At 39.2% G+C, this 12,497-nt stretch overlaps 1 protein-coding gene across 1 annotated transcript; it reads left to right on the forward strand.

Annotated features, from left to right (window-relative positions):
* The first annotated feature begins 4,491 nt into the window (after positions 1 to 4,491).
* On the forward strand, positions 4,492 to 12,158 carry FAM177B (family with sequence similarity 177 member B). The gene is made up of 5 exons (XM_036756491.1): positions 4,492 to 4,568; positions 6,341 to 6,505; positions 7,413 to 7,479; positions 9,996 to 10,093; positions 10,497 to 12,158. Exons 1-5 carry the CDS (start codon positions 4,542 to 4,544, stop codon positions 10,632 to 10,634), a joined length of 495 nt encoding a protein of 164 aa, XP_036612386.1. The 5' UTR covers positions 4,492 to 4,541; the 3' UTR covers positions 10,635 to 12,158.
* The last annotated feature ends 339 nt before the right edge of the window (positions 12,159 to 12,497 follow it).

Consider the following 12,497-nt stretch of genomic DNA (forward strand, 5'->3'; position numbering starts at 1 on the left):
ATAATTTACATCCATGTTATGCCTCCATTGACTTAATGTCTCCAGCCTCCTTTTCACACCTTAGTTGCTGCATTCCAGTCATTTTATGCATTGACATGAAAACTGAAATTTTTAGGATCATAGGACACTATTTGATCCATTTAAAGTCTTCCCCTCCTTTCTCAGACCTTTTGCTAAAACTAGATTAGGAATAAGCAATACTGAATTAAAGCATTAGCAGCTCTGGGATTAATTAGATCCCTTTTCTGAACTTCACCATCCCTAATCAATCAAGTATCTTTTAAATACCTACTATGCCCTAGGTATTGTGCTAGCTGCTGGGTATGCAAATACAACAGATGAAACGATTCCCCCTTATTGGTCTTCCTGCTTCCAAGCAATCCCCTCTCAAATCTGTCCACCCAGCTGAAAAATTAATATGCCTAAAAATAGAGTTCTGACCATATCACTCTCTTCAGATGTCTTCTGTAGCTTCCAATTGAGGGGCTGCTAGGTGACGCAGGGGATAGAGTGTTAAGACTGAAGTCAGAAAGACTCAACTTCATGAGTTCAAATCCGGCCTCAGACCCTGGGCAAGTTATAGCCCTGTTTACCTCCGTTTCCTCATCTGTAAAATGAGCTGGAGAAGGAAATGGCAAACCACTCCAGTATCTTGTCCAAGAAAACCCCAAATGGGGTCACAAAGAGTGAGATACAACTGAACAACAATTGCTACTGTCAAAAAGGAAGCATTTTAGCATTTAAAACTCTACAATTAAACTACTTTTCCAGATTAATTTCATGTGCCTGGTCCACAGTAGGAGATTATTACTCCCTTTCATGCATTTTATGTCCCAGCCCATGTCATCTCTTAGCTGTTCCCAAGTTCAACTCACCAGGTCCAGAGAAGCACCTTGGAGCTGAGAAGGCACAAATGTTCAATAAAGGAAAATATAATGTAATATGTATATATGTATTATATTATATTATATTATATTATATTATATTATATTATATTTATTATATTATATATAAAATAAAGGAAAAAATATGGGGCAGCTAGGTGGTGCAGTGAGTAGAGCACCGGCCCTGGAGTCAGGAGGACCTGAGTTCAAATGCAGACACTTGTCACTTGACACACTACTCGTGTGACCTTGGGCAAGTCACTTAACTGACTTCCCCCCTCAAAAAAAATTTTTTTTAAAGGAGAATAGCAATCTCTTATCAGATTTCAACCCATGAAACAGTAAGAACTAAATGAATGAAAAATGTCTTTTATCTAGTCCAAGGGATGCAGTTTAATGGTCAGTCCAATTAAGTTAGTAAATCAGTTTGTGAATCTGGCATAGGCACTGTCAACAGACAGTGAGTTGGGCACAGAACTCAACTAAGAGAAAGCAGGATGGATTGCATTGGGGGAATTATGTGAATGATTCCAACAATCTTAAGAAGGAAAGTCCATCTTTTTAACACAAACTTTCTCCTGGTGATGATGTGAATCCTGTGGTGCCATAATCTCTTTAGATTGAAGGTTGCATGTGATTCAAAGGTGAATGCCCATTTAGTTCCGTTTCACGGATTGAAGTCTGATAGAGACTGTTCTTCTCTTAGACATTTCTCTTGAGTAATCATAGATCTCACTGAAGCCTTATAATATTTTGGGATTTAGTGCAATCAGCACAATATCATCTGCAAATTGGACTATAAGAATGGAATCACCACTTCTTGGATGTGTCTTCCATCTGTATCCTGCACAGAACAACTTCCATGATAAACAAATTCCTTTGGTGAGCATACAAAACAACTTATCGTTTTATAATAATAGCAAAATCCCTCTCCCTTTCTTTCTCTCTCTCTCTCTCTCTCTCTCTCCCCACCCCCATATATCTCTAACAATGACCTGAACTCAAGAAGTAGCATAATGCATAACATTAAAGAAATTTATAATTGGAGAAGGAAATTTAATTAGTCATGTAGGAAAAAAAAAGTGGAGAAGGTTTGTTCTTCACAGATAGGATCATATATTTGGAACTTGAAGGGGTCTTAGAGGCCAGCTTATCCAATCCCCCTTATTCTACAGATAAGGAACCTGAGAGGCCCAGAGAGTTTAAATGACTTCCCCCTGTTAACACAGCTAGTGTTGGAAGTAGGATTTGAAACCCAGTCTTCCTAATTCCAAATCTAACACTCTATTGACTCTGCCATATCACAGACAAATAGCAAAGTGCTACTCTTATTCCTATGAGGTATAAAAATAAAAACCTACCAAAAGACTTTCAGTCCATACACTAAACATTCGTTGATGAGATCATAGGTCCAATGAAGTACTACTCTATGGACTAACCATGAAACTCACTAAATTGATAACCTCCCTAGTGAAAGCAAGACATATTTAAATTAGTCACTTGGAAGATATCAAATAAAGAATATATTGTCTGGAGACCCTTAAGACACTCATTGTGGAAGTGAACACAAAATTTAACCTAAAAGCACACCCCAAAGCAGCCCAGAGAATGATGTTTAGTCTTCTGTCCACATCTAGCTACTGGAGGTACAACTCTGTTTACAAAAGGTCCCTAAGAATGTTTCAGAAGCAATAATGTTAAGTTTTCAAAACCCTTAGTGGTTTGGCAAATGGTAACAAGTGAAGGAGTTTTTTGGGATAAAAATGTAAGTCACATGACACATGGGAAATTCACCATACACCTATACAATCAATTTTTTGTACTGCATAATTTACTAAAATGTAGCAGTTGTGCTCTGGTACGTTCCCAAGTGGCCCATTAGGTGGCAGAAGAACATTCAACATAGTTTAAACACAAACCAGTTCTGAGACCCCCTCGTTCCTTTATAATCCCTACAAATCCCTGAATTTAATTTTTAAACAACAATAAACTTAGACATTCTTCTTCCCCCCATTAGGGACTGAAAAATGAATTGGTTTTCTAGTGGCAGTTTTTCCTCAACTAACAGATGGTATTACTTACTATATACCATCTTTAATAATATAATAATAGCTTTATTATTAGGACTGGAAATGTATGTGTAGTAGGAGTTGGATTGGAATAAATCCATAGAGTACTGATCCTGCATCCTAGCTACTTTCAGGTAAACAGTTTAGCACTGAAGGATTTGGACACTTTGGAATGATGAAGCATCCCTTTTATTATTCACTGAGCAAGAAAAGCCACTACTCAGTGGGTCTTTAAAAGGCAGTGACTCTCTCTTTCCACTTTTAGATTGTATCAAGACTATTGGGGTCGATATCTGGAAGTGTGGGGAGAAGAATGATGCTACCTTTTTTTCTCGCTCTCAACCTCCCAGACACCAATATGATAGCTGCCCACTTCAAGGCACCTAGAGCATGTGATCTGCTACACAAGCTGCGCCTGGGTCTTGGGATCCTTGGTTGCCTTTTCCACTTGGTGTTTCCTTCCCTGAGCATTGATGACCAATCAGTGATCCAGAAATGAACGTGTTCGATTTTGGAGACAGTCATGTAAGTTTGAGAGTTTGGGAGATCCTAGACCCCTTAATCAAAGTTGACTTACTACAGGAGGATTTTCTGCATTAAGGAGGATACCAGTGACAGGGGAACAATCCCTGGCCTCACTTTCCAAAAGACACAGACCTGAAAGAGGTTGTTTGGAACCTGTAGAACCGATGAGAACTAAGGAATACTGATTTATTTTGCAGTCCCTGCAAAATGCTTTTTGAGTTGACAGTTTTACATCTTAACCTCCCAGGAGAATGTAACAGTAGTTATGTTCTGGCTACTTGTTTAAATTTTCCCCTTTACTGTAGAGAAAACCTAGACATAAGCCAAACCTAAAGTGTATTTTCCCTAGGGTGCCAGGGAGGGAGTGTAAAGAGTCAAAGAGAATGAGAAAAGGAGTCTTAGTCCTCTGATTGGAGCCAGGCTTCTCCAGAACCGAATCTGGTATGTTAGGGGCAATATCCTATACCATAAACAGGTATCCAGAAGTGAGGCAGGTCCCTTAGTAGAGGTGGGGGGGGGGGGGCATAGTGCTCCAGCCCCTAGAAGTAATTGTAATTGTTAGATGTGAATGTCTTGATAATAATAAAACTGGCCTGGAAATGGCCTTGGGGAAGCATGCATTGACTGCAATCTTAAGACCTTGTACCTTTAAATGTTCTCTGACTGAGAGCTATTCACTCATGTATCTATCTTATAGGATAATAAGAATAATAGAAGAGTTACCCTGAAAGTTTTAACTTTCAACATTACTGTATCCTTTACAAGCCTCTTTCAGTTCCAATTACCCCTAGCTGATCGGAAATAGGGATAAAAAAAGGAATGTTGAATGTTTAAACAGTGGGAAAAAAAAAGAATGTTGACTGTTTAAATAGCAGAAGACCTGCCTATAACTCAAACAGATCCAGCCTTTTAATATGCATGAGAGGAAAAAAGTTCCACGTCAGAGCACATTTAATCCTGCAACATGGCCTGGGTCTAGTTTATTTCATGTCATCTACTTCAAAAGCAAGGTCCAGCTCCAAAATATTGTAGCCTCCAATACTAAAGATGACTTGGTGAAAAAATGGAAAATGCCAGAGAGATATTGCAGGTGAGTTGCTTTCAAAGAGTTTGTGGTACTTTAAAAAAAACAACATATTTATATAGTTATTTCTCGGGTGGGTCCTGTTGTGACTTTATTAATGTATAGTAGATGAATTTCTGTGCTGTTTTCTCATTTTTATCGGTGACTTGGATAAATGAATAGATGACATGCTTATTGAATTATAGATGACAAAGCTTCAGGGAATAGATAATGAGCTTGAGGGCAGAGCACAGGAATTGGAAATAAAGGGAACTGAGTTTTGGCCCTTTTTCTTCCATTTTCTGACTTTGTGACATTGAGCAAGTCACAACCTCTCTGAGACTCGAGAGAAACTGAGGTTTAGCTGTATAATGGGGGAAATAAAGAATTGATGAGATGGTGATAGTAATAACAACCTAAAATACCTCAGAAGCTATAAAGCACCATCAAAATGCAATGTGTGTTATCAGTCAGTGCAGTACTTGGCATACGGTGAGTGCTGAATGTCATCAAAGTAAATTTTTTAAAATTTGAAACTGTTTGGCTTTCTGTGATAAGAATTATAGGCCAATTCCTACTATATCCCACAATACACATACATGCAAACTCCTGCTCAAATTCCTTCTGATCATCAGCTTTATGATACTTTGATGCCCAGTGGGATAGGGTAGGAAATATCTTGTATGTTCTCATTCTAACAGTCTCAAAGGAACTTCAGGACTAGGGTGAGGTATGCAGTTGTGTGCTGGGAAATATTCAAGAACCAGCTCACCAGGAAAAATATGTACCAATAACATATTTTTAAGTTTGATATGTATTATTAACATTTTTAACACTTTCTTAAGTCTAGAAATCAACAAAACAATGAATCAAGCCCTGATTTGTAGTTTGAGGTCTAAATGCTCACAATGAACATCTCAAAATTGGCCCAAGCCAGTTTGATCTGGCTTTGAGGGAGGAGGGGGGGAAAGAGAGAGAGAGAGAGAGAGAGGGGGGGGGGGGGGAATTGGATAGACAGAGAAGAGTGAGAGAAAGGGGAGATGGAGAGAAAGAGACAGAGAGACAGAGAAAGGGATAGACAAAGACAGAGAGAGAGGGGAGACATACAGGGAGAAAAGGGAGAGGGGGTGGGAGGGAGAAACACACAGAGAGAATTTGAGTCTTTGTTAAGCTTCTAACAAACACTGTTGTGAAAATGCCATAAACTCAGTGCCACAAAAGGAATAGGACTTAGTTCATCATGAAGTGGGGGGTGGATACAAGAATTTATTAAGCACCTAATATGTGTCAGGCACTGTGCTAAGCACTTTATAAATATGATCTCATTTCAATAGGTTTGATTGTGTGGTGTCCATGTAATCCTAAAACCTGTGACATATTATTTGCTACCCTTGGTGTGGGTATCACATAAGCAGTCTGCAAGGTTTAGTGGCTACAAAGAGAAGAGACCACTCTTCACTGGAGATTTGTTTTGGAATTAATTACAGGAAGAAGGGTCCCTTAAAGGATTGCTTGTGTGGCCCAGAAATGACTGCTTGCTTCATTCTGACTTTTCCATTCTGTAGCAGACCTGGAGAGTCCTTGGAACTGATGAAACCGTATTACATAGTCAAGTGATGCTTGTCTTTGGCCCTCTTTTGGCTAGACTTATCTTTCATAGATATTTATGAAGAACCTGCTGGTTACATGGCATTGGGCTAAATACCCTTTATCCTTGGTCTGAGTAGATGAACTTAATGGATCCTGATATCTATTCACTTTATCTGTTGTTGTTTGTTGTTGTGTTTCTCATGGGGAAGGAGGATGGTTTCCCAAAGTCAGGCCTGGAGAAGAGAGAAACTACCAAAAGAACTATCCCCAAACGGATCATCCACTTTGCAAATGGAGACACTATGGATGAATATAGCACAGAAGAAGAAGACGACGAGAAAGAAGAATTGAAAAACACTCCAACACTTGCTATTGTAAGTCCAGTATATCCATATGAGTAATAGGTAAAGGGACAATATGCATTTGCCAAACCATTTAGAGGAGTTAGAAAAGAATTCTAGGAATATCGGATTTTTAATAACACATTATATAGTTTGTAAACTGCTTTGTTTACATTATCTTGTTTGGTCTTCACAACAATTCTGTGAGGTAAGCAATATTATATCCATTTTATAGATTAGGTAATTGAAGTTCAGAAAGTTAAATAACTTGTCTCTCATCACTACACCAGAATAGTTCACAGTAAGACTTTGCTCTCACGTTCTGGCTTTTAACCTGGGATCCATGGACTAGATTTCAAGGGATCTGTGAATCTAAATGGGAATAAATTGCTCCTTTATTTTTGCTAAGCTCTGACTGAAATGTGTCATTTCCTTCAATAATTTAAAAACATTATTCTGAGAAAGGTTCCACCAGCTTCACCAGATTGCAAAGGGGTGCATGACACACAAAAAGTTAACCCCTGCCCAGTGAATAGAGTATTCTGTTGTGGGGGAAGGGGTGATATTAAAGCTATTTTTAAAAAAGTATTAATGAAACATCTAAAAATAAAATGAGTGGGGCTGTACTGCAAAAATCTCTATTGCCTAGATCCATTTCCCTGTGCCTTTGAGCAAAACCGTTTAATCATGTATAGATACTTAGTTTTCTTATCTGTAAAATGGTAAGTGAAAGCAGCTCACTATGAAGTACCCCTGGTTATAGAAAGGCACTAAGATGTAAGAGAAAGAGTGAAGATTGCAAAGCTGAGTTCGAACCCTATGTGTTTTTTTAGTTAGTGTGGTATATAACATTTTGAAATCTCTACATGAAACATTCTCTGCAGTTCTCAGGGCTTTCTGTTAATCATTGTCACAACTTTGTTTATTTGTTGGCTTTCAGTCTAAACTTCCATGGGGGCCATACTTAAGATTTTGGGCTGTACGAATGACAAGTGCTACATTTTCCAGTAAGTGCCTTCGTTTTAGCTCTTCCAAGATGAGGGTTTCTCTCTTTTTGACATGGGCCAAATTGTGACTTAGAATAACCAAATAACTTGATCATTACTTTGAGTTGTTTTTCCCCCTAAAAATGATCACAACCAGTAAGCGTCAGTTGGATACGTCTTCAACACATGGAGGGGGTGGGGGGGAGCTTGGGGGAGGGAGGGTGAGAGAAGAGAGGAGAGGAGAGAGAGACAGAGACTGAGACAGCAAGACAAAAATAGAGACAAAGACTGAGACAGGAGAGAGAATGTGTGTGTGACAGAATGTGTGTGTGTGTGTGTGTGTGTGTGTGTGTGTGAGAGAGAGAGAGAGAGAGAGAGAGTTTCCTTAGAAAATTTGAAAGTGAAAGTGAAATAAAACGTTTTTCACTTTCATTTTAAAATTTCCATTCTTCATTTATTTATTTATTAAGCTTCTGCTGTTTGGCTAGCTATCCTTTTACTGGAAGATATCACTCAGTAACAGATGCTGCAATGGAAGTATAGCCTATAGCAATCTACGATCTAGTTAAACAAACAAAACATCTGCAATGTAAAATACTACTAGGATCACCTCAGAGTTGTGTTATTCAGGAGAGGCTTTGATCCTAAAATTATAGAGTGAAACTTTTCTTTAGAAATCCTAAAATTCTTGTACCATTTTGAAAAACCTCAGAATCCCTTTTCCTATTTTGCTTCCCACTTAATTTAAACCTTGGGCCTTAAACTTATCAATTATTAGAAGGGTGAGTAATCCTATCTTGCTGTTCTCCATCTTGATTGAGAACAGAGGGAGAAGAAAATGACTTACTATTGCCAAGAAGGAGTTATGTTACACATATGAAGAACTACCTGATGGTGAGTATTGTTAGGCACTGGAATGGATAACTGAGTAAAAAGGAGGAATTTTCTGAAAGTTTTTTTTTGGTAGCTAGGTTGATAGAGCCTGGGCCTAGAGTCAGGAAGATCTGAGTTCAAATCCAACTTCAGACACTCGTTGACTGTGTGATCCTGAGGAAGTCACTTAACCTCAATTTCCTCACCTGTAAAATGGGGATAATAAGAGTAGCTACCTCCCAGGGATGTTGTGAGAACCAGATGAGATAATGTCTGGAAAGCACTCAGCACAGTTCCTGGCACATGGTAGCCATCATATCAATGTCAGCTATTTTATCTTTGTTATTATTATTTCTATTATTATTATAAATTATAAGCTGCCTTACAGGCAGGATTGTTTAATTTTTTTGTCCCTAGTGCCTAACACACAGTAGGTGATTAATAAATGTTTGATTATTGTTCGTTGAATAAAAGATATAGCTATCTGATCTGAGGTACTGCGGAGCAGCGAAAAGAGATCTGGAATCAGGAGATCTGGGTTTGAATCCTGCCTCGGCTATTTACTAGCTATGTGGCCATGGTCAGGTTATGTAGCCTCTCAAAGCCTCGATTTTCTTGTATGTAAAATGAGGATAATAATTAATTTACTACCTACCTCAGAAGCTTGAAGCGTAGGAAGTGCTTTGTAAGGCTTAAAATGCTACCTAGATTTGTGTTATTATTAGATGTAATCTAACTGTTCACTTCTATAACATCTTTCTTCCCCCTTCTGGATCTGCGATTTCATTAGTGTACAGAGCTCCTTGCATCAATGCAGAATGGCACCTGCTCTTTGGATAATAGATTTAAATCTGCGCGGACCTGTGAGGCCATCTGTTCTAACCTCCTCATTTTACAGATGTGGAGACGGTAGCAAAGTGAGTTGCCTGGGGTCGCACAGCTTGTTAAGTGTCAGCTTGTTGTTGTTCAGTCGTGTCTGATCCTTTGTGACCCCATTTGGAGTTTTCATGGCAAAGATCCTGGAGTGGTTCGCCATGTCCTTCTCCAGCATATTTTACAGATGAGGAAACTGAGGTAAATAGAATTAAGTGACTTGCCCAGGGTCACACAGCTAGGACATGTCTGAGGCTAGATTTGAACCCAGGAAGATGAGTCTTCCTGCCTCTAGGCCCAGCACTATATTGACTGTACCACTTAGCTGTCCTGTAAGCATCAGCAGCAGGATTTAAATCTGGGTCTTCCTGACTCTAAACGCAGCACTCGATTCCCTCTTTAAAAATTAAATGGAGTACTATTTTCACCTTTTTTATTGTTTTCTTCTTTCTCATGGTTTTTCCCTTCTGTTCTGATTCTTCTTTCACAGCGTGACTAATGTGGAAATGTTTAACATGATTATACATGTATAACCTAAAAACCAAATCTAAATAGAGAGGGGATGAACCACATGATCTCTGAAGGTTCCTTTGAGCCCTAGAACATCCTGGAATGACTACAGCATTAAGAACAGTTAAACCATATAAGTCCTTTCTAGAGAAGCATTCTTCTCTGGAACCTGGTAAATCTCTTCTATGCAGTTTCAAACCCTCAGCCCCATTCACTCAAAGCTTCCCTCCCTATAAATCCTGTTTACTCTACTGTTTTTTTGTTCTTTTGCTTTCTTGCAGCATGTGACTTCCTAGGTGGGAAGTTAGCCACTTTCTTTGGACTCGATGAACCCAAATATCAGTATTTGTTAAATGAATACTACAGAACTCAAAATCAGGTATGCAACATCTGGACAGATAATGCAAGGACTTAAAATAGGAATCTGGTTAATTCAGGTCTAAACCAGCAGGACTATGTGGAGAATTTTTTGGCTTATCTTAATAGTGTTCACCTTCTTTCCGCACAATTTTCTAACCTTAGTTAGTTTCTAACCTCCATAGTCAGACTTTTTGATCCCAATTCCTCTTATCATCATGGATAAATGAATACCTTTCCCTACTTCCTTTTCCTCTCCTTTTAGGTAGATGGAGATCTATAGGGTAGATTATAATTGGAAGCAAAGGAGATGATGGGGAAGGATTTGAGGAATTACTAACTCCCAAAGTCTTCAGCAGAGAGGCAGGAACCAAGGAGGAATGCAGTGCTGGATAGTAAATTTTCTTTGTTTCTTTACCTACCAGGAGAATGATAAGCAAGCTGAAGAAGATGACTCAAAGGCCCAGTCAACAGAGGTCTCTGACGAAAAGCAGTGCTTGGATATCTATGGCAAACAGTATGGCACCAATGAACAGAAGACTTTACCTCCTAGAGAACCTTGACATATATGGGGAAAGTGGCGGAATCCAGTGCATGACATGAAGCAGCAGTCAGGTTTCCTTATTACCTCCTTTTTTTGATCATCAGTTGCCACAGCAACAGAATCCCAGGGAGTATCTATAAGCCTATCAAATGACCGAAAGGCTTCTCCAGTTCCCATGATTAAATATCAGGTAGTTATAGGTTATAATCTGAGAACATTTATGACCTTTTTGGGGTGGGGAACCTTGAGGCCACATGTGGTCCTCAAACACAGCCCTTTAACTGAATCCAAACCAAAGGGCCACACTTGAGGAACCCGAGGGCCACATGTGGCCCTGAGGCCACAGGTTCCCCACCCCTGCTAGCTTCTGGGAGAGGGGAGATAATGGGAGAAAGTAGTGGCAGCCCTTTTGTATCATTGGGATTTAAATAGCCAAGAACAGTGGTGAGGTAGTCATCTAAAACTTTTTGTGTGGAAAATGAGAAGGATATCATTTCTGATGGAGCTCTGGGACTCTGTTTAGATGATAGGATCATAGAATGCCAGAGGGACTTCAGAGATTGTCTAATCCAACTTCCGCATTGTATAGCAAAGAAATTGAGACCCAGGAAGCTTCAAGGACCTGAGTAAGGTCATGAAGCTAATTAATAGCACAGCTGGGTAGGTGAAAGTAGATCATCTTGTCCAGTCCCTTAAATTTTTAGTTCCAGGTTCTCAGCTGAGGACTGTAGGTTTTTCAAAGCCCTCTGGGAAGACAGGTGTATAAAATCCACTCCAAACCCTGATCCCTTCATTTACTTTCCCAGCAGTTAAATGGGAGTGAATACACCCCCTAATGACTTCTGTATTCAATCTATAGGTATAACTTTTGCCCAAGCAAAAACTTTATCTTCAAAGCCTGAAGAGCTCCAAGAGAACGATAGGAAAATCATGGTATCAGGTCTGGCCTTTATCTACTCAAAGGTTATACCAATTCAACAACAACAACATAATATTAAAGTTCTCTAGGATTCCACTGAACTCTGCACTTACATACAATAGCCACTTCAATTAAACCACCTAAGTCTCTCTTTTTTTAAGCAAAAAAACCCCTTTATCCAAATCAGTAGTGTAATAGAAGTCAGACAAAGTATACATATGAGAATATATACCAGATAATAGTGAAGGAAGTCTCCCATTGGGAGTGAGATATCTTAGCTGAACCAAAAGAGAGAGTTCCAGATCTCATTCAAGGGGAAAATTCCCTGAAGTCTCAGTGTAGTAAGCTAAGGAGAGGGACATGATAGAGACTGCCAGCTCCTCTCATGATGGCTTCTTTCCAGAGTCTATTTTCAAAACCACCTAACTCTTAACCATCCATCCATTCACCACCCCACCAAAAAAGTTAGTTATTAAGTCAATAAAGGATTTATTCTTCATCTATTTTTAAGTACTATAAAATGCAATACATAGCAAGACAGAGTCAGAACTAAGAAAATTACCACTTGCCCACCCAGAAGTAAATACTTTCCAAGTATTTGTTGTTCAGTTGTTTTCAGTCGAATCTGGCTCTTTGTGACCCCATTAGGGGTTTTCTTGGCACAGATACTGGAATGGTTTGCCATTTCCTTCTCATTTTGCAAATGAGGAAACTGAGGCAAACAGGGTTAAGTGACTCACCCAGAGTCACACAGCTAGTAAGTGCCCGAGGCCAGATTTGATCTCAAGAAGATGAGTCTTCCTGACTTCTGGCCCTGGCACTCTACTGAGCCACCTAACTGCCCACTTTCCAAGTAGCACTTACATTATCAGGAAACTAGAGCTCTGTTCATTTTTTTAATCCATTAAGTTCTAGAGAACCTTTGTACTCATAACCAGTATGCTGATTTATAATGATTGTTCT

Source organism: Trichosurus vulpecula, chromosome 4 (assembly GCF_011100635.1).
Source record: "Trichosurus vulpecula isolate mTriVul1 chromosome 4, mTriVul1.pri, whole genome shotgun sequence".
NCBI lineage: Eukaryota > Metazoa > Chordata > Mammalia > Diprotodontia > Phalangeridae > Trichosurus > Trichosurus vulpecula.